Here is a 27,999-nt window from a genome sequence, read left to right on the forward strand (position 1 = left end):
TAGTAGTAGTGGAGGTTCCCCGAGGTACGTCAGTCCATGCTGGCTCACGGCGCCGGCCGGTTCGTGTGCTTGTTTTTTTCCTAAAATTTCAATTTGACAGTTAAAGTCGTCCTTCCCGAATCTCGCGTCGATTATCAGTAAAAAGATAAACCGTTCCTCCAGTCCGTTGCACGCAATCGATCATAGAAGACATCTCGATCGTCGATCGGGTCCAGTCTCGTGCAGGCTAGCGGTCGTAGGCGAGAGAAAAAGTCGCAGGAAAGTGATAAGGGAAGATGCCAGCGGACGCGGAGCTCAGCAATCTGCTGAACAGGCGGCAAAGGATCAACAACGAGCTCGAGGAAGGGAAGGAAGTAAAAAAGCAGTACAAATTCGTGAACGTTTACACGGAGTTCCACGAGCTGTCCCGCCGCGAGATCAAGCAATACGAGCAAACCTTCAACAGGTGAGCGCGTACATACGTATACATACATACATACATACCTTTCCATTTCTTTTCATCGGCGTCTCCTGGCTGCCCACGATTTTTCGACAACAGGAGAACTGTTGTCCCGCGTTGTCGCGCTCGCCGCAAAGGACCCGCGGACCTATATTTACCCGTGTTAGGGCTACGGTGTCCGTGAGGGCTTTGTGCGTAGAAAACGACCGAATATCATTGTCCAATCTGGCCGTGGGCTCTCCACGAATATTTCACTCGAATTTGAACCCTTTGAGCTCGACATTTTTCACTGTAAATAATCCTGGATTTCCGATGAAATATTGATGTCTTTTTTACAATAGAAATAGAAATTGTATATATAATAATTGAATTAGAGAGTAGAATTTTGTTTCTTGAATTGAAATGTACACGTAATTTAATGGTAATATTGTACGATTTTGTTGCATTAAAGTGATTGAGGGTGACGAATGTAAAGGGTTAACTTGGTTTACGGAACTACTCAATTTCGCGCGTTAAATTTGATAATTATTTGATCGAAGGGAACGAATGTTGATTTTTCTAGGAACAATAGAATCAATCTTGTAATACATTTTTTCACGTGATGAGTATATTGGAGAGTAATTAACTGAATATTGATGGAAATTTTACTGAAATTATTGTAGAGAATATTCGCGTTACAATAGAGTTCGGTTGGAACGAGTTTCAATCGAAACGAAACGAGTTCAATTTAATCGAACGTGTTTATCAATCGACAGATCGATTACGTTTGGAATAAGTTACTAGATTCGCTAGGGTTATGTCTGTCAATGATATTTTGCTACGAGTTCGTCTCCTCGTGTTTTTTTACTTTTTTTTGTTTTGTTGTTGTTACTTTTTCTTTTATTATTTATCACGAGGACAAAGAACGACTAGATAGAGGACGAGAAAAGCGAGAGTGAATCACGTCTGCGGTTACGAGCCGCGATTTTTCTCCTTGTGTACGTTTACGTTCGAGTTTGTTTAACTGCCTACGGGCAGGATCGTGTTGCTCCGACCAGATTGTTTTTATGCGTATGGGAACACACGAAATTAAATCATGCTGAAATAGAATATACCGTATCCTATTACTATCACTGCAGTTTACAGGTAATGCATTGTTTAATATTGTATCGTTCCACGTTTCCGCGATCCTGTCGTATATTTTGCAATCTAGGGGATTGCTAGGCATGGCGGGAAATCGTGGCGCATATTTTTAGTGACATTCTTGCAGAACCAAGCGGAGCGAAATGAATATCTAATAACGAATTGTGAAACAATGCTTTTAAAGAATTATACAATTGAAAATATTTACTTTTCGCTCTAAACCAGTGGTTTCCAATCTTTATACTACTATGTCTCCTTAAGAAAAAGTTTCTTTTCTGCGCCACCCTATTTTTTAATAGACATAATAATATAGACACGTTTTAAATAATAATAACTTTATTACAGAATAAATATTACTTCACTGAATTTATACTGTTACGTTACGATATGAAGTTTATTTATTCATAGATATTATGGTATGAATATTAATTTTTTAATATATGATCAAATTTTTTAGAGTTATAAGAGGGACTTAGCCTAATCCACCCTATATCTAGAAACACAGGAAAAGGAAATGATTTCAGAATACAAGGCAAGAAGCAAGAATAAAATCTAAACAAACATAAAATTATGAAAGCATAAAAATATACAGATATAAACAAATTTTCTATAATGATAAGGACTTGGCCTAATCCACCCTATACCCAAAAACATAGGAAAAGGAAATGATATTAGAATGCAAGGCAAGAAACAAGAACAAAATCTAAACAAACATAAAAATATAAATATATAAACAAATTTTCTATAGTGATAAGGACTTGGCCTAATCCACCCTATACCCAGAAACACAGGAAAAGGAAATGATATCAGAATACAAGGCAAGAAGCAAGAATAAAATCATTCCCGGAAGAAACCAAGCTCGCCTCTGAAGAATAGTGGATTCTTAAAATTAGCGAGACACTCTGGGCTCATCGCCGCGGTTCCGTTTCCGCGGCTTGACCGAAAAAATAGCGTCCGTCCTAGACTCTAGCCCCCGGGTGGTTCTCGCAGTTATTTCGCGGCTGTGAGTTAGGCCGGCGGCTTTCGAGGATGGCCAAGTGGCTCGAGAACAGCCGCGTTGCACCCTGCCTTCTGCCTTGTCAAACCTGCTGCCGGCTCACTCCGAAATACCTATAAGAAGAACAAGAGATACGCAGGGACAGACTGGCCCCGAGGTCGTCTGCCCTGGTCCCAGCGCCCAAGGCTTATCCTGGCGCCCGAGTCTGCCTCTCGTCATGAATTAACACCCCTTGCCTTAGCATTTTTGCTCGATCAGTCTTACACGAGTTAGTCGCTTCATTGTTAATACCGCTAGCAGGTTGTCTCATTGAATTGGGATTTGTAAAAACCACAAGGAACCTGTGAAATTGTTTGTTCAATGAAGTAGATGATGATAGAAAGATTAGAGATTGCTTTATAAACACTTTATGTCCTTTGATTTTAAAGTTACAAAGGTTTGCCTTAGCATTTTTGCTCGTTCAGTCTTACGGGAGTTAGTCGCTCCATTGTTAACACCGCTAGCAGGTTGTCTCATTGAACTGGGATTTATAAAAAACGGTAGAAGATAGGAAGATTAGAAATTGCTTTATAAACACTTTATGTGCCACGAATCTACTGATTGACTTCCCTAATGCTTAACGATCAGTAACCTATTCAAATTCTGGGTTTAAAACAATAGAAATCAACAGGGCATTATGAGATCTTATACTTTGATTTTAAAGTTACAAAGCTTTGCAAGTGAAAACAAATGCCTCGATGAAAATTCTATTTGTATATACCTAATTATTAGTACCTAGCCTTTATTAGGGGCGGTAGATAAAGTGTTAATCTTCCATTAAAAAGTTTCAACAAGAAATTTAGTTTACAATTAAACGATTTTCTGAGCGAATATTGTCACTTGTAGGTGCTAAGGAAATTGTAACGCTTGACCCAGCGATTCGCAAGGGTATTGTAACGCTGGGTAAAAAGATTTGGTATAGAAATGAAACGTTAAAAGTCTACTCGCTGTCCGGTACGTCAGAATTTCCCTTTCATCTGCAACTGTCCTTCAGCGTGGATTTCGTAATTTTCAATTGAACCGTGAACACCAGATCGTGCACGGTGCTCCGTAATTAATTGTTCGCCAGTCAACGCTGGCTCCCCTTTTAAGCCTCAAGAGCGATCGGGCAGCGAACGCGTAGCTGTATATTCCTGAAACAATGAGGAAAACTGGTTTTTCTCGTGCGCAAGTCGGTTTCCTTTTACGTTTCGCGAGACACCTGGGGATCGCGTGTCTGGATAATGCAGAATCGCTCGGATGAAAGACGTATTGTGTACTTAACATTCCACTTTGCGATGGATCTTAAGCTTCTAGAGTCTTTTCCTTCAGTTTCCTTTATTCTTCCTCTTCATCATCTTCTTCTCCTGTTTTTCTACTAGGCCATTACTTTGTAATTCAGTATAATCGGTCAATTACGTGCCATTGTTGGTTGTATCTTGCGATATTCTACAGTCACCGATGAACAAATGTAGGGTCACCATTGATGCTATCTTACAAGAAGAGGGCGAGACAGAAAAATCTGTTTCTGAAAAGCCCTCATGGCTTCGACAATGATCCTCCGTTTCCGAGGAAAACGAGTTTCAAATTCGTACGTTACCGTAATAAGACAACAAATAATATTATAATAATAGAATACCAGTTATTTAGAGACTATAATTCAAAGGAAAGCAAAGAAAAATGGAGGAAAAAAGAATTCTAAGCATAGAGATTTGGAATATCTTATCATGCTTAATTTCTTTACTTAACTCTCAGTCTATTAGCAAACAATGTTAAAAAACTATGAATGGCTCTAATTTTTTGCTCAGAGACTATATCATAATAAATTACCGTTGAAACGTTAGGTCCACATTAGAGAGATAAACATATTATATTGCATATTTCTATAATTGTACCACACATGTTTATTCATAGTAGAATTCATGTCCAATAATAATTCATATGTTTACGACGTAGCTTGTATTAAAAAATACGTATAATATATTATAATACGGTTCGTCGTATATGTTAATTTAGTCTTTCCGTACGGGCTACACGACAGACTAATGGCTTATTGTGGTTCACTGTATTATACAGGCTGAATTGTGCGGCGTTGTGTAACGTCAACCCATTAGATTGTTAAACAACATAGAGTTTGTGAGTTGCCAGTTTCGCGTGGGAATGTTTTTGAATACGGTGTTAAATTGCAGGCAGATGCGTCGCGGCGAGACGCATAAGACACGGGTCGCCTTGACTGTCCTCAGCCATGACTAGAATTCTACTTTTAAACACTGAATACGAGCAGAACGGCCGAGCCGCCATTGAAACGCGTTGTAATTAAGTTAGTCACCGTCTTCGCCTGTTTCACGATTTTACTGCCATTAGAACCACTGAATAGTCGAATTGACTTTTTTCTAATTTTCCTGTGGAAACTATGAACAATATCGAAGTTTCGATGGACTTATATTTCAAAATTCATTGAACTACCTTCCTTTGCTTAAAGAAATGGCACTTTAATGATACTTTAATGGTGCCGTTAGAATAAAAGATTCTTATCGCACAGATAAACATCGAAAATCCTAATGTACGGATTCCATCGCACGTTCCTATACATAATTATCATGAAAAGGAAATGAGTTTCGATATGTATTTAATTTATTTGCGAAATCAAATCTATTTTTCTATGAAAAATGTCCTCTACGTGAGAGAGTTGACTGTTTCTAGCGGGAAACCTGTTAGAGTGTGAAGAGTTAAAAATGAGATCATTTATTTTTATATCGTATATTAAGAAACTCGTGGTAAATTAAGGACGGAAGAGGAAGCCGGCGAACGATGACGTTTCGCTGTAGCAATTCAGGTGGAAACGATTAGATAATCGCGAAACGACAGACTTTTCCAGGGAAAATCAATGTTCCGATAACCGGCTAAACGCTTATCACGCTCGGGCGACTATAAATACGCGCGGCTTTTGTCTTGTGGTTAGATATATACTTACCTATAGGTTCGCTGACATTTGATAGTTGACGTATAGTTTGTCGCTCGCCGCTGGATGCGTCGACGTAGGCTGCGGTTATCTGTTCGCCACTTCCTGTTTCTGGTGTGCGCAGCCTCACCTCGATTCACTTTCCCGAATTTTTCGTTGCGCGTCCGACTGTTGCACACGGTGTCCTAGATTTTTCTATCAACGCTAAAACTGGCTAGCGTTTATTTAGGATTGATTTCTAATCTCTATAAAGATTGTAAGGCTACATTTTTCTGGGATTTCTTTAGATACTCGTTGTTAGCATACAACTGAAACTGTTCGTTCTCAGAATCAGTTCGGATATTGATTACTTTTAAAATATCGATGATCCCGCAATAAGAATTACTTTGTGCAAACAAAACTGCTACTTTCTACAAAGAAAAATTCACAAAGACTTCGTGGGGTTCAAAATTTGCAACAGACAACCTCGTGGGACATACGCCTCGCAGTCCCACAAGGAAACGGCGAAATGATCGAGCGACATAGTTGCACGCGAACGATGAATTAACTCGTCCTCCCCATTTAGAAGATTTAAGGGCGGAAGCGATCTATTGTTACATGCAGTATCGTTTCTATCACGCTTCCATATTGTTCGGGCCGTGTTAATACGCCGCGATACCGCCGCTCGTAGAATGGATAATATTTTCTACGCGAGAAGAATTTATTGCGACATGTACAAGCGGTGCCCGGAATCGGTCACGTTTTTCCCCGCTCGAACCACCGTGAAAGGAGGAAAAGATAATGCCGGCTACCGCGGCGAGTTAAAAATGGCCGGCGTTTACGCGGCGAAAAACGAAAACGAATCCGCGTTGGATAACCGCGATAACCGTTTTCTTTCGACTGGCCGGCAGTGAAACGCGTTCACCTGGCGAATAAATCGCCGCGGCTCGGTATCGAGGTTGAACTCCGACAGTTCACGTGCCTGGCGACACTGCGTTCGGGATCTAATTACTGATATCTGAAACACGGCGGCTTTACAAATCTGTTTATGTAAGACTATTCCATAACAGCGAATGGGAAACGTTCGTTCGTTCGTTCGCGTGTGATACTCGATTCCGCGTGGGTCGCTACAAAAGTTTCGGGAGGAAATGAGAAGAAGCACGATTAACTTTGTACTAATGGTTCTATTGCTTTTTAACCAGTTAACTGTGGAATTTAGTTGGAAAAACCTCTCTTTCTGCGCGCAATAAAATAAAAAAATCGAGATGTACTCGTCGAACGCAGGATGAATGCACGTAGAGTATATTTTAATGAAAGATCAAAGCAAAACAAAGAAGAATTACATGTTTATCTGAAAAAGTAGAGAATTCATCGCTGAAACGTGTATACTCGTCAAACACAGTTAACTGGTTAACCTTTCAGTATGGAAGTCTGAAAACGATGGGTTACTGTTGAATAATCTGGTTTACAGCAGCTGATCGACAGATTTATAATATTTATTTGTTTTTACTTATTCAAATATCTCCACATGGTAATGGGAATGCTTATGGGAGTTATTTTTCATTCAATGACGATGTTGTTTCTTGCAAAATAGTGTCGAGGGTAAATGGTTACGTACGTAGACAAGCATGTTTTTCTGTGGTCAAGATTAAAGAGGGACACTTGAGGTACTCCCTCGTAGACGCTTATAATTAGAAGCTAGGACACCGAACACGTTAATATATTCTCGTCGTGAACGAGGGAAGTGTTACGCACCCGTAACCAGCGGTTACATGTGCACCTGCCTGATATTTTTTATGGGGGACACACGACGAGTTGGCATTTCCCAAATATTCCAGTCTATTCCGTCGAGTTACCTCGACTTTCTAGTTATTTATATATATCCAATATATAAGAGAAAAAACAGAAAAAAGGATGAACATAATATAAATTGAATTTATTTACATTTCCTACGGTGGCTCGAAGGCATTTCAATTTTTGCATTGTTATTGATCAGTATACGAATGTCTGTTAATCGTGTTTCGATGCAGGTTTCATTGAAACAATGCATATCTCTCGTTGCTGAAATCTTTTCGTAGGAGTTCTACATCAGATGTCATTACCCTATGTAACTATTTAAACAACATCGAAGTTTACTTGAACGCGAGGCTGCGAAAGGTTACATTTTCTCGAAAGAAAACAAAGAAAAAACCGTGAAAAGACTCGTCAAACCAACTAAACATTATTCTCCAGGGGTGCAAGCAATGAAACCGGAAGTCATCCGGAGTAAGCGCGGCGCCAATTCGTTTCGTGACCAACCTAGCGCCCAACGACAACGCGACGGCCATTGATTCGCTGCTCACGGCGTGATTCACGGGTATACACGATTCGTCACGTTGCGCGAGACTCTGCGGAGTCCCTGGCCCCGGTGATTCGCTCAATGAATGTTCAAAAGAAACGCGTGATTGAATTACACTACGAATCCTCGATTGCTCCTAATCCGGTAGAACACACAGAAAGTCGAGTGCGCCGTTTAGATTGCGCCTAATTTCTTAACGCGGCCAATTGACCGTTTGGTTCTAACTGGATCGCAGATTTTCTGGGTGCACAAACTGCAATGGCACCGTTCGCTTGCAGCTTACGAAATTCGAAACGTTCGTTTACTACACTGTAGTTTCACTAATTTTTAGTGCAACGCACTCGTAACATCGTAATCGTGTTACACGTAGATATAAAGTAATTGTTAAAATTTAAACTCGAATGAATTAATCGATCTGCGATTCATTTGGCTGATCGCAACGCACTGTCGATAGCACGGAGACAATTAATAGAAAAGTTCGAGCACATGTTTTAATTATTTCATTAACGTGTCGCGTATGAAATTGATAAAAGTCTCACGAGATGAAAGCAATTTATCTTAACGAGCTGCCGAGCGAAAGTCAAGGTTCATCACCGTGATTATGTATATTTTCAATTTTCTTGTACCCCGTGGATTCCGAACGGAACTTAATTTATTCGGTGTATTGTTGGACCTGTAATTATCAATGGTTATTAACCCATAAAGTTTCAACGAAAGTGAAGTGATCTGTTTAATTAGGTATCCAGTGAAAGTCAAACTTTGTCATAGATTTTTCTTGTATTCCGTAGATCGTATGAAAATAAAAGCTACTACTAATTATTGATATTAACAACTGCAATGCTGTTAACATTTAAATCAGTATTAATTATTAGTATCGATATTTCATTACTCTAAATTTATTTCGCAATCGCTTTTCTCGTCAGACTGCTGTTACTCCTAGGCACTCGTACATCACGGTAAAGTTGAATATTTATCGAACAAAAGAATTGTGTCATCTGTGCATGACTGACGCGGCTAGCGAACCGGATCGCTCGAAACGGCCGGCTTATTCCGTTTAAGAAAAAACAAATGCCATAACAGGTTGACCGCCGCTCACTCCGATCGGAGTGTATACCTCTAATATTAACAAAATAATGAATTATTCTTCGATTGAAATAGTATGCGTATACAGTATCCGTATTTAGGACATCTCTAGATAATGTCCCCCTTTGAAATGAACGAAAGAAACATCGCAGAATTATTTTACATCCGGTCGTTCGACCGGTTTCCGGTACAGTTACTGTTGATCGCGGTTCGGACCATAAAACGCAGTACAGTGGATCGATATGAACCATCCTGGGCGATGTAGACGAGTTATCGAATGAATTCCCGCGTCGCTTATGTATTCGGAACGCACGAGCGCGCGATCATCGCGAATAGTTCTGAAGTAACGGTCCGGGGTCCGCCTTATCGTCGCGTGACAAGTCTGCCAAACTCGGGGCCGCATTCCCTCCAATGGATTTCTTTCTTCGCGGGCATCGGAATCGATGAATTCGGACGGCGAACGGTTTCGCAAGGGAGAAAGTGAAGGGCGCGAATAAAGGGGGCAATTTATCCTTTCGATTATACCGTGTGTCCTGACAGCGATTGGCATCCAGGAGGCCGCGACCGATTTCGCGAGCTAACAGCGAAGTAAAGTGTCTTAGGAATTTTCTTTCTTTTTTTAATACATCTTTATTTAAAGCAATAAAATGCTTAGCGAGTAAATGGTTCGTGAGGAATTCAATTGTTGACTGTAATTTCGAATACTCTGAGATTTTCTTCAGTCAGCGTTCATTTCGTTGATTGATTCTCGTTTGAATTATCCCAGGAGCTTCCACGTTTATTCTACACTTTATTCTATTATTCCTTGGAAACTACGTGTTTGTTTATATAGATCGTGATTGTAGCTTGAAAGCGAGATGTGAGCTGAATGAATTTCATAAAATCACCTAAAGAGACCGATCAGACGTTTCTATCAAATGAAAAAATTCCAGAAAAGGCCAACGAATTTATCAAGTACCTAAAGAAATGAATGAAATTGTTTCTCACTAAAGTGCAAGAATATTCGAAGGGATCAGTTGCAGCGTGGTTAGAACCTAGTTGACCTACGAACACCCAAAAGATCGAACTCCGTGGAACTTCGTCGAAGCTTTGCGGCGAAAAGTTGCGCTGGCCCGCGCAATCGAGCCGCAGCGTCGATGACGTGCTTCCGAATACAAAAGGAGAATCTCCCCTGGATCGATCTCGGTATAAGAATGGGTGGAAGGGCGAGAGGAAGGTATCAGCCAAGTACCACCGGCATCCACCTTGACCCGGTTCCCGGCGGGCTGGTCTTGGAAAACGACAGCGTGAACGCTGTGCGTGCAGCTGGGAAATGGCTCGGTGTCTAGCGGATAGACACAGGTTTTCCCATAAATCATTAAAAATAATCTTTCCAGAAGCCAAAAGAATTTTCTTAATTTTTTCTTATCTAGACTTCACCGCATTGGCTTGTCTGAGCGACTCAGTTTATAGTTCTATAGTCTCGATTGGTTACTTGTAACCATATCGAATAATAGATCACCAATGGAAGGTATTAAGAATAAGGAAATAGAATGAATAGAGAATTGGCTGAGAAAATACGAAGAAGATAACCAAGAGTAAGAAGTCGGCAAGACTCTCGTCGAGCTTCAGACCTTCAAACTCCAAAGTCAAACTTTATTTTTCACTTTTCACGAATGCAACTTTCACCGTCGTGTTTCTTATGTTTTTCTTTATTGAAATGACACGAAACACGATAGGATTACTTATCGCGGGCATCAGACGCGTAAGAAGTTCTATGGTCGAACGACTGCTCCAGAAAGCCAGGAGACTTGTTCACCAGCTCACGGACGCGCTCGTCAAGGTGGATCCTCGACGTGACCAGTAACACAAGTCGACATTAATCAGACCAGGTAATCCCGGTGTTGGTAAGAGGGGATTGGGGAGGGAAGGGTCGGTCAGGTGTCGTTATCGCGGAATCAATTCTTCCCATTACGCAGCGCGGACGATGTACAAGGGAACATTGAATTGCAACATCGGGGACCTCTTCGTATTCGCAGCATCGTCATCCCTAGATGATGATTACCGTTGAGTGTTGCGATCATCCAGTGTTCACTATATACATTCTCTTTTTCTATTCTACAACCTGCATTCGGAGAATTCAACCCTTTGAAATATACGAAGATTCTTTGGAATATATTAGAATATCAGTGGAATATGAAGTATTTTAATTCTTTGTTCTTGAAATCAACAAATCTATACCAACAATCTAAATTCTAATGTAATAAATTATTAACCCTTTGCACTCCAGAAGTTTTTCACCGGAAGTATTCAATATTTTCTAATGAGATACAAGCGACATTTTCTTAGATTGAATTAAGAATTAAGAATAAATAAGAATATATTTTCTTTCAATATTTGGTACATTGATGCATTATACAAAGTTTGATATTAAATATCAAAGTTTACAGTTTTGCTCTGTCAAATCATTTGGTGACTTAGAGGCGCCTCTGGAGTGCAAAGGGTTAAAAGGATAACAGATGATTCTCTGAGAAATTATGGAACAAATCGATTTGCATACGCAAACTGAACTTTAAATCAATTAAAGTCTCAATAAGCGAACTCTTGGAGTTTCTCTAGAAGAACTCGAAAAAGTCGATTTAACTGCTCGGTCGTTGAGTGTTAAGTAACAGACAGTTCGCTCGACATTCTGATCTTACGAGGGTTAATTGGAAAAATGGTAAACAAGTGTCCGATGACTTTTACACAACAGATACCGTCGCGACCGACGCTTTTATCGTTCTTATTTACCTCCAGAACGAAGGCGTGTGATGTCAGCGTCGGAGATACGGGAGACCGAAAGGTCAAGTCTACGCTAAAGATCAAACGGACGACGCGGTACTGTCTCATCCATCCTGATGAGACCCGTGATCCTGTATTCGGGATCTACGGGAATGAATTTCGGCAATGTGAAACCTTCTTCCGATTCCTACGTTTTCTCTGCGTCCTCCCTCCGTCTTCTTTCCTCGTCTTTCCTCTACGCTTGACAAACCAAGCACGTAAAACGGTGAACAGTGCTCCGACGAAGAGATATTCATGAATTCGTGAATAGAAAACATATACCGGTAGCTAACAAATCTATTCTGGGAAAATTGTGAAACACTAACCGGATTGCTCGAGAAATCAAAAAAATGTTGAGTCGCTGACAAATTGATTTTCGTCGCTGTATGCGTCTATAGACTGTAGATTCTAATAGCTAACATTTGTCACTCTTGGTTTATTGCTGGAACTAGTACTTAAACTGTCTCCTTAATGTTTCTTTATAAAAGCTAGAAGCGTGGATTTACTAACCCTTCGCACTCGAGAATATTTCTCTCAAGAAATATTCATTATTTTCTGATGAAATATCAATGATATTTTTTGCAACTAATATGAAGAAATATCTTGCATAAGTTAAGGAACAGAGGTATTTTATTTGGATGTTCCATGTGTTGATATATTATAGAAAATTTAATATTGAATTTTAAGCTTTATCATTTCGTTCGGTCAAATCAAATAGTTAACCCTTCGCACTCGGCAGTTTTCCACTAGAAATATTTGAACATTTTCTAATGAGACATTTCGTGAAACTAACTCGAAGAGAAATCACACGTATATTAGAGAACAATGCTATTTTATTCCAATATTTCTTAAATCCACGCATTATACGGAGTATAATATTAAATATCAAATTTTATAGCTTCTTATGAAATCAACTGGTGAGAGTCACCTCTCAAGTACAAAAGCTTAAGATTTCAATTGATTAATATTTTAACCAGTTAAGTGTGGAACTTCGTTTGAAAAATCTCTCATTGTGCGCGATAAAATCAAATAATGAAGTGTATACTCGTTAAATGCAGGCCAAATGCAGTTAAAATATATCCTAACAAAAAACTAAAGCAAAACGAACAAGAATTACATGTTTGTCTCAAAAAATAAATAACCCATCGTTGAAAAAGTTAGCACCATTAAGAGTTTTAAGATGACGTGTATACTCGTCAAACATAGTTAACTGGTTAATTGAAGCATTACTAAATATACTTCTCAACTTATACCCTAGTAGCTCATGTTTCATACTTCCACAACTTTCAAATCTTCAAACAATTTATTTCCATAGGTGTATACCCACAGCATGTGTCTTTATCTTAAACTCGAACATACTAACAACATTAGACCATTAGACCCAGAGCACTCAGTGTACACACGCTCACATGACGAAGCATTCACATCGGAGCGTGCAATGCGTCATCAGGAAATATTTCCAATAGCGGCTGTTTAGAATAATTGAAACTGAATTGCTGTCTCTCGACGGAATACGTTTATCAGCCGATTATTCAAATGATCCGTGAAATCGTGGACTGTCCGGAGCGAACGTCTTCGATCCGGCAGAGACACGTGGGGGAGATACGACGAGCACACCGTAGAAACACGTATATCTATAGTCCTCTCCCACTCTTATTGATCAGCGGCTGGCTTGACCGTGCTCATAAACGTGTAACCTCGACCTTCGAACGATTTTTCCACTTTCTGTCGACGAGGCAACTCCGTGAAATGGATTGCTCGGAATTATTGATTCACGCGTTGTTTAAACGCGCATCGATTCTCTGATTGCCTGCGTTGCAGCGACCTTTCAACGGGTTTTATAGGGTGATACACGTTTTATGGGAGGATCGTGAAGGATATTTCCACTGTTCGATGCGAATTGTCGGCGGTACTCCGTTCGTTTCATTGGCCTTTTACTAGCTGTAGCTATTGTACCAATTCCTAAGAATTTTGCTAGATGAAACTTGTTCTCGTAGATTTGAGTCATTTCCAGTAAATTCGCAATGATATTTGCATTGTTAAATACGAATTAGTAGCGATACTTCGTCTATTTCGTTGATTGTTACTAGCTTCAGTTATTGTAATATGTTTTCAAGAATTTTGCTGAATAAAATTTGTCCTAGTACAGTTCTATCCATTTCATTACACGTTTACAAACATTTTTGCTCGAACGAATTACTAGCAACAGTTCAATTGATTGGTTTTCATTACAGAGAGATCGAATTTTCATAGTTGGAGCACTAAGTAACAAACAAATGATTTAGTTATTGAAACAGCAAGAGATTAGTACGTAGTTTCCTTTTTTTCATTGTTTAAGCAGTCGATATGTAATTCAGCTTCATCTGCAGAAGGTTTTGTATATTTCGAAGAACCCTCGTCTAAGGGTTAATACTTTCGAAAGAACTTTATCGACTACAGTTCCTTCTAATATATTCTATTCATTTTTATTAAAACACTAGAATCATACTTGGACTATTAACCCTTTGCACTGGAAAATTTCTCACTAGAAATATTTAACATTTTTTAACGAAGCGAAGACGATATTCTTTGAAATTAACTCGAAGGGAAAACATAAGTATATCAAGGAGCAATGTTATTTTATTCCAATATTTCACGTATGAAAGCATTATACAAAGTTCAACATTAAATATCATATCTTATAGTTTTCATGTGTCAAATCAAGTGGTAACTGAGAATCAGAGTACAAAGGGTTAAGATTTACGAACACTTCTAAAGAGATCGTATCTACTTACTTGATCTTCGCGTTACAGCATCCGAAAGATCTTTATTAACGAAAACACGCGCCGATAAATGCCACAAACCTTTATTAAAATGTCACGACGATATTCGTACCACTGAAATACAAGGAACGGGCCAGTTCCCCGTATCTCCAGCTTTCGAGCCGCTTTCGTCCCTAGAAAACCATTCTCCGGCGTGTAATCGGCGCGGCGCAAATTAAATGGTAACCATATACAATTATCCCGGCCCGTGTTTCACGATTAAACACAAAAAGGATACGAAGTAATTGGAAAAATTGCAATGAAAATGCACTGGGAAGTACGTACGTATGTAGGAAACTGTTGATCGTCGTAGATTCCGTGTTCACTGTTGCATAATAATTAACGCGAGCGAGATCCTCGAATTTTTGAGAGTATCGGTTGAATTGCTGGATAAATGCAACCTTTTACAGACGAAAGTTTCTCGCCGGAAATATTCCACCGTTTCCATTTCGTTTGGGAGATTGCTTCGATTGTGTAATATAATTTGATGAGAGTTGATCCTAATCAAATCTCCATGTTACAATGTTACTGTATGAATTCTTAATTTTCGAGGCAAATGTAAAAATGTTCCAGAAAATGGCGATCCAAAGCAATTTGCAATTCTGCTTCTTATCTTTCACGAGTATTCACGTTTCTACTCTAATGAGTAAGTTTCTTGTGAATATTCTCTCTCTGATAAAGCTGTTATCACTGTGAATCGGTGTTCCAGTTTCTTCGCTTCACTCCGATTAAATAGAAGGAACTGATAACCCGCGTTTACTTTGATTCCTCGCCTTAAATGGAGATGTAACGTCGAAACGATCGAATAGTTCAGATATAAAGATCGATGGATGATACCGGTGCGATTCGAGAATGTGTCGTGTCTATCTGGTATGAAGTGGAATTAATTAGCGAGTCTTCATTCTTCGATCATTTTCCTCGGCTCTAAACGCACCGGCTTCCGCGGTTCGCCAATTAACTCGTCACAATAGGAAATAATAATATCGAGCAATCATCGTTTCGAAGGTCTCCAACAGAATTCAATCAATGCGAATATTAATTAAATGTTGTTACGTAAGGTTCTTTAATCGAATCCTTTAATAAACACGAACATCATTATACCGTGTATCGTTATACTTCTAAACTGAAATGGGATAACAGTTCTCCGATATTAATTTCCAACCCTCGAAGCCGCGGCTTGAAAAAAGGATATTTAAATTAACATTAATTTAACTTGCAAGTAAAATAAGAAGCTTGAAATCCACTTCCTTAGAGAAAACGATGAAAATGGAGCTCCGACTACCACAATTCCAGATGGAATTCCAAAGCGAGCGGTTAAACTGAGTCCAGAATAAAAGAAGATGGTTCGGATTTACTCGAAATAAAGATGTAGAACAATTAATTAATAAATTAATTAATAATGATTTAACAAATATACTTCAGACATATATAAAAAAAAGATTCACGTAACCGTTACGAACCATTACTTTTCCTAATTGAAGGAATATATAGAAAAATTCATAACACAAATGAAGACCAGATTTTATCTACATTTTTCATCGTGATTCGATGACACTTCAATTTTCGCATTGTTACAGATCAGACTACGAATGTTTATGAATTTCTTCGTACTTTAACCCTCTGCGGACGAAGATTCTTTGAAATATATGAAACCTTCAGCAGATTAAACTAAATAATACACCAATTGCTTAATTAACAGGAAAAGAAGGAAACTACATGCTGATCTCTTGTTGTTCGACTAATTCAATCATTTGTTCGCGACTTGGTTTTTCAAATGCAACAATTTCATCTCGCTAGAACGCCGACATTCGTCTGCAAAGAGTTAACACTAGGTTTACGGAACGCATCAAATTGACGCATATTGGATTTTAGAAATATTATTTTGTGAATTTTTACGCCGATTTTGATTGATGCGATCACAGTGACATGTACCCCGATTACCTACTATCAAATCTCCAGTTTCTACAATCTAAATAAACGAGCATCAATTCTTTTAGGAATAATAGAATGAAGTGTACACTAAATGCCCGTAAACCTAGTGTTAATGCAGGTTTCATTGAAACAATTCGTATCTCTCGTGTCGGCAAGGTTTCCGGATCAGGTGTTCCATTTTCGATACCGTTACCCTATCACCTTGGGTGTAGTACAACAACAAGTGTACACTTTAATTTTATCGCTGCAGCCCCGTTGTCGCATAAATTACATAAAAAATCCTCGATTCGCTGATTTCCTCTCGTTAACCGTCCAGAACCGCGTTCCCTTCGTCGAAAGCGATTGAATGGAGGAGATGAATCGCTCGGATCGATCCCACAGGCTAACGAAAGTGTTCCGCGCGGCAGCTATTTAATCACGTAACTCGTTATTTTAATTGGAGTGTAATGTAATTAGATCGGAAGTGGAGGGCGAGCGGGGACGGACGTGTGGGAACGAAATCGGGAGCCGCGGGATTTCGAAAGTCTCCGGCGCGCGGCGTCAAAGATCGACGAAGTTCGAACAACCGAGCCGATCTTCTAATAATAATCGAATCCTTCCCGATTTCTGCTTGAAAACCTGTCGTTCCGAATGAAAGTGCTTCCTTAATTATGACTTTCAAACCGCATAACTGACCAAACTGCTAGTAGCCGCGATTAAAGTTCGGCAATTGTAATTAGTACTGAAATATGTCCAACAAGAAAGAACCGAGTCCAACAGATTCCAATTCCGTTATTTAAGGTGATTCCTTCGCTGTTGTAACACTTTTAAGCAATATTCTCGATTTCTTGAATAATCTAGAACATATTTATTCTAACAGATGAAAGAAATGGCTTTCAAGATTAGAATAATCCTCAGATACTTCCATTCCTTCGGTTATAAATCAGGTTAAATAAGAAGAAATGTATCAGTTGTATCTACGAACAGAGAAACGAGATTCATTTGTGCAAAATCTTTATTTTTCGGATGAAAATTATTTTCATAGCAGCGACTACTTAGCAATACATTAGTAATCTTTGATTTTCGTGATGTGAACAGTCGAATTTCGGGATTTTGTCCACAGGCGACCGCGCGCCGCGGCGTTCGCGAGCCGGAAGCTCGTGAAATCGACTTTCCGTGTAAACGATTCCGATAGGCAACGGCTTTCCAGGGTGTTGCGCGCCGTTCGTCACGGCTCTCGGTTCGACGGCGCGCATCACGCGAGATAAGATCGCGGGATTCCACTTCGATCGACCGCCGACCGATTATTTCCGTCCACGTGAAAATCTCGCCGCGGAATCTAGCCTAGATCCAGAATTTATTGCCCGATCGACTGCCTGTCGTTCGCGGTTTCCGTGAAACTCACTCGTTGGCGATATTCTTCTTTGTACAAACCTTATCAGCTCGAAACAACCCTAAAATCCGGTTAATCCGTTAACAACGATAGTCGTCGTACGGCTCGTTCGCAAACATTCACTTTCCCTATAATAAACGTTCTCTTTTGTTAGAGAGCTAATTACGCTGCAAAGAAGAGGAGCGTTATTTTGATAAATCTAGATATCACTTAGTAAGAAACTATTAACACTAGGTTTACGGAACGCGTCAAATTGATGCATATTGGTTTTTAGAAATATTATTTTGTAAATGTTTACGCCGATTTTGATTGATGCGATCACACCGACATGTACCCTAATTACCTACTATCAAATCTCCAGTTTCCACAATCTAAATAAACGAGCATCAATTCTTTTAGGAATAATAGAATGAAGTGTACAATAAATATCCGTAAACCTAGTGTTAACAACGAAGTATCCTCATTAAGGATAGTCGTGAAAGACATGGGACAAGGGATTAATTAAAAAGGAAAAGAGAATGAAGTCGATAAATGAAGCAACTCGGATATTCAAATTATTAATCATTTGATTGAACTAACGACTGAAATAATCTATTTTATTCGATCAAATCGTATTCAATCTCCATTGTGCACATGATCATCCTTAACAAAACAGTTATGAAACAATAGAAGCTACAACGTAACAATGCCAGTTAATTAATCACGGGATTAATGTCTATTATTTGCAGGTTCGACGATGGCCACGATGGTTTTCTCGACCTGTCCGAGCTGAAACGGATGATGGAGGTTTTGGGGGCGCCGCAGACCCACCTCGGTCTCAAGTCGATGATACAAGAAGTGGACGAAGACGGCGATGGACGCATTTCTTTCCGTGAGGTACGCGACTTCACGTTATTGCACCAATTACAGAGAACTTCAAATCAAATCTTAATACAATTCGAAGAAATAAAGAATTTCGATGAAAATTAATCCCTTGTTACGGGAGCTTCAACCCTTCGCAGTCTAGTGTTTTGATTTTTGATGGATGTCTAATGATTTTAACAATTTTTACTATAATCATGCCTAACATCATGATTGTATCATATAAAATGTATACGTACTTCAGCATTTCCCAAATGTTCTTGAACAAATGAGTGCAATGTTAACCTTCAATTAAATTAGATTACGTTGACACAAGCTGCAAAATGGAAAAGCAAGAACACTTCAAATTGCAAAGGGTTGACCAGTGAAAAGCAAGGTGAAATTTTCTCTTGTTCATGTTACGCGCAGCGATGTCTGTACTTAAAAAATGCCGAGAACCCGCTGTTCGCTAATTACCGTTCATTTTCGGGATGAAAGACCGTCCATTAGACGAGCCACGCGATTCGCAGCGACACACGACGGAGAAAAAAGCAGAATAACAGGAAATTCAATTTTTATTGTTTGCGTAACTGTTCCACTTTACCGGAAACCACGGCCACAATGGGCACTTTCCTATGCTCGTTACGGGCTACCCCTGGATGAGTAGCGTTTGTGCCGTGCGGTTTGTCCCGTTCCGTTTCACTTTCTACCGAGGAAATCGATTTGTCCCTTGCGCCGCCAATTGGAGACCTTCGACGCTCGAATCGCAGCGAAGTGGGCATGTAATTTATGATACATTCCTCTATAGCATTAGAACCGTTGCCTCTGGAAAATAGAATTTTTGAAACGGTGTTGTAAACGTCTTACAGTTCTTGCGACATTTTTGAAACGTATAATTTTTAAACGTCGTAATCCTTGCAAAAATTCTTTGTAGTGCCTAAAAAATTTGTTAAATTTCGTTTTATCCTTTCAGAATGTCTTTGTCATAGTCCTAACTAAATTTTACAAGTTTCGTCTTTTACGGAATTGTATTATTATAACAGAAATATAACATTGTGCATTCGCCAATAGAAATAGCTTTCAAGAAATCGTTCGATTTAACCCTCTGTGGGCCCATGTAACTTTGAAGTCACATATCAGTATATTGGCATCTCGTTGATTTATTTCATTTTACACTTAGAGTGGTGAATAAGATAAAGTAATCGGTTAACTGCAACTTTTATACGCTCAGGCGTGAAAGTTTAACGTCGTTGTAACTTGAAAGTTACGAAATATATTCGTTTGATGAAATTATGGAAACTATTGAATACATTGTTAATTCGTATTCATATGTGGATATTTATTAAGTTTGTACTGCATAGATTTTGTTATAATCGTGAACAAAAATTCGACCCATAAGGGGTTAAGGATATACTATCTCGTATTCTGTGTACAAAAATTTGCATCCACGCTACAAGTGCCGGAACATTTGCGAAGCCAATTGTGTCATTGATGTTCCGTCGTAAAGGGATTAGGGAACTTGTTTAATCCCCGTGGGATTGCCATCGGTTTACCACCGAGCGTGTTGAACGGCAGAACGCACGTGCCACTGCAACCCTCGTAAAAATAGTTCGCCCCATGGGGTGTTTAGCGTGAATCTCGCGCGTTGTTCGGCCATGGCCACTGTTTACTCGCCGTCCACGGTTCGTGGCACGTTCGTGGGGGTCTACGGTGTTCTATTTTAATGGAGCACGCCGCAAAGTACGCTGAAACTGACCTTAAAATACATTCCGAAAGGGAATACCAAATATGGACGGTGTTGCGTCGACTGAATACTGGACCGTTCAATGGAATTCTGGATTTTAGAGTGCCGTCGCGTATATGTACTTCGAATTTCCACTTATCAGCGGAAGAAAATAATGTGAACATTCATTTTGTAATTTAAATTCAAATATATTTCATTGACTCGTTGAAAACAACCCCCTTCCGCAGATTATTCTAACGCGTTGAACGCTACGGGAATCTGGAACTTTTCGTGCATTTCCTTCATAGCAAAGGTAAATAGAAACAATTATTAATTATTTTACATCAGAATTCTTACATTATACTATTGTTAACTTATTTGTATTATTAAATATTTTTAGTCGACAGCAGTCATCTTGCGTATTATAATTTTTGCCAAGCAATTCAGAAGCGTCAGTAACTGACGCGGCATTTAACCCTTTATGGGCCGAATTTTTGTTCATTATTATAACAGAATCTATGCAGTAAAAAATTAATAAATATCCACATATGACTACGAATTAGCAATGTATTCGATAGTTTCAATAATTTCATCGAACGAATATATTTTGTAACTTTCAAGTTACAATGACGTTAAACTTTCATGTCTGAGCGTATAAAAGTTCAAGTTAACTGATTACTTAATTTTACTCACCACTTCGAGTGCAAAATGAAATAAATCAACAAGTTGCCAATATACTGATATGTGACTTTAAAGTTACATGGGCCTACAGAGGGTTAACGCATTAAAAATATGCTGTATCGACGAGTATACTCGTCGTAACGCAAAACCTCGGCATTTCCTCGTGACGAGTATACTCGTCGGACACAGCTAACTGACCAACGAGTTGAACATCGAAGAATCCGAGGAATTCACGTGGCGCCGCGAGGAACTTTCGCTGGAAGCGAGCGCGACGGATAAAATCGCGAATGCAAGGACATGCCTGCGCATCGGAGGAAAGTCGACGACAGGCCCGGCGTGAATGCATGGCCAGTGCATTCCTACGTGACTTTTCGTGGTTCGAAAACAAAGCATTCGATCTGCATGCACGCGATCCGCGCCGCGCCGCGCCGGTTTCGTAGATCGCGACGTGATTCACCGTGACGCTTGTACCCTGTTCCACAGTCCTCTTACTTTATTAGTCACCGAGGCCTCGACGATACAGATCGTTGCTTGCAAATCGATTTCCATAAACAATGGACACCGTCCGTTGAACACTCTTTGTCAAGCAATTTTCGGCGATTCATTCGAAGCGGTCTTCAATGAGGAATCACTGTAAACAAGCTTTCATAATGAGTTCTTTTAATTGTCATACTTTTTAAAATGCTTTAACACTAGATTTACGGAACCCGTCAATTTGACGGATATTGAACTTTTTAAACATTATTTAGTAATAATTTGAGTTGATTTTGATTCGTGCAATTACGCGAATACGCATTGCAATGCTCTAGTTTTGAAGCTTCAATTTTCTCGATTTATATAGACAGACGCGTAGTTTTCTAAGAACAATAGAATAAAATGTAGAATAAACGTCTGTAAATCTAGTGTTAATATCAATATACTCGATTTAAAACTTCAATGCTTCCAAATTGAAATACCTGTATCATTTGAATCACTCTGCTAATGCGGTCAATCTTGATATTTTCTGATTCTAGTAAGTTTCAATGACTTATTCGATGCTTCATCGTTTTAGCGATTCATTTAATGCTTCGATACTTCGATATTTAACCCCTTGCCTTATAATAACGTGTGAGACTCGTGGTGAAGATTTCAAACAGAATTTAACAAATATAAACATTAGTCAATTATTGTGAATACAAATGAAATATTATCCTTTTGTTATGAATTATTATAACTTAAATCAAACATAGGCATAGAATATACCTAAAATTTCTCTCTCTTTTCAATAAACTATTAATGGCAAAGTAGCTATGTTGATCATAGTTGAGAAATAAATCGTAGGGCAAAGGGTTAAACGTGTAACACGTTCCTTAACGTCGAGCAATATTTTGTAAAGGTAAATTAAAGGAAATTGAACATTTTTATTTGACTGATCAATGACCCAGTATACACAGAGCCCCATCATTTTCAGTTAACCGCCACGATAAAGCAGAGCAAACAGTGAGTAACGCAGAACTATCCCATGAGTAATCGTTAAATAAAAATATCTCGCGATGGCGACAGCCTCGGAGTACTTAATCTATCTGCGTTGAACCGGAAGCGGAAGAACGACGGTCGCTGACCGCGAATCTCGGCGTGAGATAACAGTCCCGTAAAATCAAATCGTCTTATCTTGTCCCCGCCACGTGTACGGTTTTTCCTTGGTTGTTGCAGTTCCTACTGATCTACCGCAAGGCACGTGCCGGCGAATTAGAACAGGATTCTGGGTTGGGCCAGCTGGCCCGGCTCACCGAGGTCGACGTTGACGAGGTGGGAGTCACGGGAGCGAAACACTTCTTCGAAGCCAAGGTAATGTAAATCTTTTCGCATTTAAATTAGAAATTTAACGATTTACGGACGAATGACGACATTTCGGTGAAATCGGATTCTCATATTTGGAAGGCTGAGAGTCGCGATTGAATGACTCAAACAGCAACAGATCAGTACGGAATTTCTTTCTTTTCTGTCATTGATATATAATTTTTCATCTGTTGAAGGTTTTATTGTATTTCAGAGAATCGTTCGCAAAGGGTTAAGTATATGTATGAAATAGTCAAATTGACCTTTATAAAATAACTGAAGAAAGATCTTCGTTAATCCATTTGCATCATACGAAAAAGTGGAAAATTGGTCCTCACCACCACAAATGTTTCAGTCGCATGAAAATAAAAATGGTTCGGAACGTATAAAAAGATAAAATCCTATATACCTCCATGGCAATTATTGCACTCATAAAATGTGTTTCCCTTTTCTTGTGATATACAAGTTACACAACGGTGGCGCGCATATGTGCGTTTATGGTGCAAATGGGTTAAAAGCTTAAGAATAAAATATAAAATTCTATAGAAGCTATATAAAAATATTTCAAGAAAGCTCGGTTTTAGTGGTGTTGTTGTCTATAGGAACAGTATAGAAAACTGGGGAAAGAATTAGAGGTTTCCCATTAAAACGAAGAGCTTATCGCAGAACGCGATCGAAAGGATGCAACGACCCATGAATTTCAAATCGTGCCCGTCTGTCACGCGGAATTACGCATGGAATCCGAAATTTCCCATTAAAATAAGGAAAAGCTCGTCGCTGGCCGCTGAAATGCTAGTCGAATGGCTTTCGTTAGGCTCGTTGCATCGAAATCACAGGGAGAAAAAAAAGGAATATCCCGCGGTCGGCCGGTTCCGATCCTCTGGCAGCCCGCGGACCGTGTTAATGAAATTGTGAACGAGTGAAACTATGAATGACTCGGTCGGTTCTAATAGGCGGCGCGTACAGAGCGGATTACAAGGCTCGCGAAAGCGTGTCCGCGCCAATTAATGCTTCCTGCGCATCGAATTTACCTGTTCCCTTTTCTTTTTTTCTCGCTCCTGTCGCCCGCAGATCGAGCAGCTGCGCAAGGCGAGCAAATTCGAGGACGAGATCCGCATGGAGCAGGAGGAACGGAAGCGAGAGGAAGAGGAAAAGGCGGCGAGGCGGGCGCAATTCAGGCAGAAAGCAGCCCTCTTCGGCAATTGAAAGGGAAAACCGTTGCGCGGTTCGACTCTCGCTAGAGCACAGACCTGTACCATAACGGAATTACGAGCGAATTGCCTCGAATTGCATCGGTTAACCCTGTTTTATACACCGTCGGCTCGAGTTAGTTTAACTGTTAGAGACAGCGACTCACAAATTCGAAAAATGTACGTTAGAACTAAGCAATTACTTGACAATTGGAGCGGTTTATTTGCAATGTTCATTCGAATTTCATGAAATCCTGTACCATAATGGAGTTACGAACGATTGCCTTGAATTGCATCGGTTACCCTGTTTTATACACCGTCGGCTCGAGTTAGTTTAAGTGTTAGAGGCATCGACTCACAAATTCGCGAGATTAACGCTAGAACTACATACCTGGCAATTAGAGTGATTTACTTCTAAGTTTGTTATACAAACACTTTTATAACCATTAGAACTAGTTGGAGCTACAACGTTAAGAAAGAGTCCGTTTAGTTTTTGTATCTATGAAAATCGAGAGATTTGTTTTGCGATTTTTAATAGAGGAAAACGTCTTCGTTGTTTCGGTATTCGCGAAACGACGGAGATTCTGGAACAGGTCAGTTTCACGCATCAGATAGTTCTAGTTTTAAGTCTCTTCTTGTTCTTATCATTAAACTGCGGATCTTTATTCGAATTCCTAGATTTAGAAGTTGTTTTAGAACGACTCAAGTGAGAGGAAATTTGTTATGATGGTATAGACGATTGTTCATGGTAAATGTAAAGTAGAAGTATGTATAATTGTTGCCGATACGCGTCTTCGTCGAGTTTCCTACGACTTTTGTACTACTTGGAATACGCTAGGATTATTTGCGAAGGAAATGAATTTTTATTCGATATCGATCTTTGGACATTTGTTCTGAGAAGCCGGAAACTGTATAAACTTCAGTGTTTTCTAAATTTCAATATCTTTACGAACCTGTTTAAAAAGGAAACGTTTCTTCAATGAATCTTTAACGAATTGTTAATATTGTTGCTGTTAACTGTAATTTTTTTACATCGAATTTGTCCAAAAGACTTTACTGGAAAGTTCCAACAGCGGTGACTATGTATGTGATCTGACCAGAAATGTTTGACTTTGTATAAACGCAATTCAGTGATTACGATAATAGGGAAGTTCGTTATTAATATTGAAACAAACAAAATTAACGATAAGGATGACAACAGTTTTCGTTGCTCTCGTTGTATACGAATGAACTTGTAAGTCGCTGTTGTAAATTGATTCCCGTTGCGATTGTGCATCATTAAAGCGTTGAATTTTGGTTGAAAAAAAACGTACGAGAGTTTAAGATAGTTTAAAAATTCGTGGAATATTTTATCGGCTCCTGAAAAATGCACCGTGTTTCGGGCTACGGTTAGTCGCATTATTATCAACGGTCCTTAGGAAATTGATGCGTTAGGGTGCACTCGAAGTTCAACAACCGGTAGCTGTTACGTTAATATTAAGGATCATTGAGATTAAGTTTAATCGTTTCAAGTATTATCTACAGGCGCGAGAGAGTGGAAATTGTCTTTTGCAAAGAGTGAAGTAGCGTTAGCCGAACGTGCGTGACCTTTTAACGATTGTACTTTTACGCGGCATGGGTGAAATATCAAATAATCGCGGAGACGTTCATTGGTTTAGTTTTATAGATGCGTTTGATACTGGATTTTCTAACGATCGTATTTAACAGGCGACGAATACATTTTTAACGCGTTGACTGCCACGAGAATTTTCAGCGTTTTCCATATTACATTGTAATAATAATTACTGACAGTAATAACTACTAGTAATAATTATCACTATTACAGTTATACTATTATTACTTAATCCGTCATAGCAACGACAAGCGATATTAGAAATTATTATTAACGCGTTGAATGTCATGGGGGTCACCGGTGACCCCCGACCAAATCGAATTGCTATAGTTCACTCAATGAAACGACAATTATATGAAAACATTTCTATATTGTAAACGATGCTACATAATACAGCTACATTCAGCTAGATGAACGTGGAATAGTAATAATGCAATTCAATCAAATGATTTAATGTCATATTTTTCCATTCTGTGTATTTTCCTCTGCGAAATCGTGCGGCGTTCAACGTGTTAATGATTTGGTATCACCATTCTTACATTATTGTCTAGTTGCTTTCGTCATTAAGTAATTTTATTCGATACAAATTTTCCTATTGTAATTGTTTCCAATGAATTCAGATGTTTCGATTACTCGTGAACATGGTGGCAGCCAATGTGTTAACAGACGACTGATGTTCGCATGAGTACAATTAATACGTAATATGTATATGTGTGTATATTAATTTATACGTTAATTTGAACTTAGAGGAAGGATGAAGTTTAATGTACTTCTTCAGTTGGGATGACCTTTTCTCGAATCGCTTGACTGTATTATTTTGGAAAGTTATACTTGAAGCCTTCGCAAACGTACAATAATTCTTTTTAAACGCGAGTGTTAGCTTAGTCGGCGTTTATGTGATTAAGATTATATAGACAACGTTATAAAGTTCGTGGCTCTTACCAAACGTTTATATTTCTAACTGCAACGATGCATCGAAAGAGAGACGGAGGGAAGAAGTATATATACATATATTTTTCTTCGAGTGAAATGGTCATAATACGTGTGTAACAAGTAGACTGTGGATTTTATGCATTTATGGTGTGTGTAAATATTATAAAACATGGTCAAGGAAGGAATTTATAGAAAGAGTAGAATGAAGTGTTTATCTTGCTCTTAATCGGTTAATTAGATAAGTTATGTTTCGTTGACTCCGATTTTAGTAAAACGGAACATAAAACTGAAAGTATGCATAAATATCTATAGTCTAATGGTAAAGGATACTGTGTATCAATGACATCTCGTATTTGGAATAATTTAAAATAGTCAAACGAATCTTTGATCAAAGTAAAAAAATAATTTCAAATTATTTTTATACGGATTTTCATAGACGAGTTCTCATAATGAAAGATATTAACCCTTCTAGTGCCAGGCGAAAAAAAGGTGTCTATGCGAGAATAACCGGCCGAATTTCACGGTTTTACTAGGGTTTGGGAAAATGCTCATAAAAACCAAACAAGAAACAATATTTACATGATTCAAAAAACAGTATATTAAGGACGAAATAGAGAACAAAACAATAACACTAGTTTTTCTATATTCATTGAAAATTATATAAATAACAAAGGTATAAAAGATCATAAAGAAAGTAAAAGTTGAGTTCTCTCTTACAAAACGTATTTGCACATACAAAAAGTCATCTTTTCATCATAATTTTATATAGACCATTTATTACAAAGTATATACTTTGCATTTCCAATATATTTTGTAACAAGATAAATAATATTACATAATAAAAATAAAAAATAATTCGAAGGTACATGGTAAGCGCCGGACGGATTATCTCTTATATTACTTATAACAATTATGTATTTCGGAAGAGTTAAAACGAAAAACTATTTTTTTTAATTCTCTCGTAATGAAATTAGACCATTTATAACGTATTATAAATTTATTTTGAGATAGAGTTCTCCTGCAATGCGAATAGTAAAGCGCTACAAGCCACGGGCCGATATATCGGTACTGGCACTTCTCGCCAGTGCATCAAGAGCCGATATATCGGCCTCCGGCACTAAAAGGGTTAAGGCCATGAGTGGTATTTGTCCTGAAACCTGTATATACATGATACGAAAAATCGTAAACGTGTCTTAAGTACACCTGTAATATTATAAATTGTAAATAAATTTGTTTAATTCAGTTTCTTTTAACAAGATTTCGTTTAACTGGTAAGATGAAGTCACCGTAGCATTGTATTGATATTGTGATATGAAAGTACTACAAATTGATGTAAAATAAAGGACTGCTTTAAACAAAA

The 27,999-nt window shown here is 38.7% G+C and overlaps 1 protein-coding gene across 1 annotated transcript; it reads left to right on the forward strand.

Annotated features, from left to right (window-relative positions):
- Positions 1-6: 6 nt before the first annotated feature.
- On the forward strand, positions 7-27,999 carry Swip-1 (EF-hand domain-containing protein D2 homolog Swip-1). The gene is made up of 4 exons (XM_031980977.2): positions 7-445; positions 18,571-18,718; positions 22,779-22,913; positions 23,976-27,999. Exons 1-4 carry the CDS (start codon positions 276-278, stop codon positions 24,108-24,110), a joined length of 588 nt encoding a protein of 195 aa, XP_031836837.1. The 5' UTR covers positions 7-275; the 3' UTR covers positions 24,111-27,999.

Source organism: Nomia melanderi, chromosome 14 (genome assembly GCF_051020985.1).
Source record: "Nomia melanderi isolate GNS246 chromosome 14, iyNomMela1, whole genome shotgun sequence".
Lineage (NCBI taxonomy): Eukaryota > Metazoa > Arthropoda > Insecta > Hymenoptera > Halictidae > Nomia > Nomia melanderi.

Coding starts and splice junctions, on each gene's coding strand:
- Swip-1 (XM_031980977.2), top strand. CDS start 276: ATGCCAGCGGACGCGGAGCTCAGCAATCTGCTGAACAGGCGGCAAAGG. Junction 446..18,570: donor TACGAGCAAACCTTCAACAG/GTGAGCGCGTAC, acceptor TATTATTTGCAG/GTTCGACGATGGCCACGATG. Junction 22,914..23,975: donor AACACTTCTTCGAAGCCAAG/GTAATGTAAATC, acceptor TGTCGCCCGCAG/ATCGAGCAGCTGCGCAAGGC.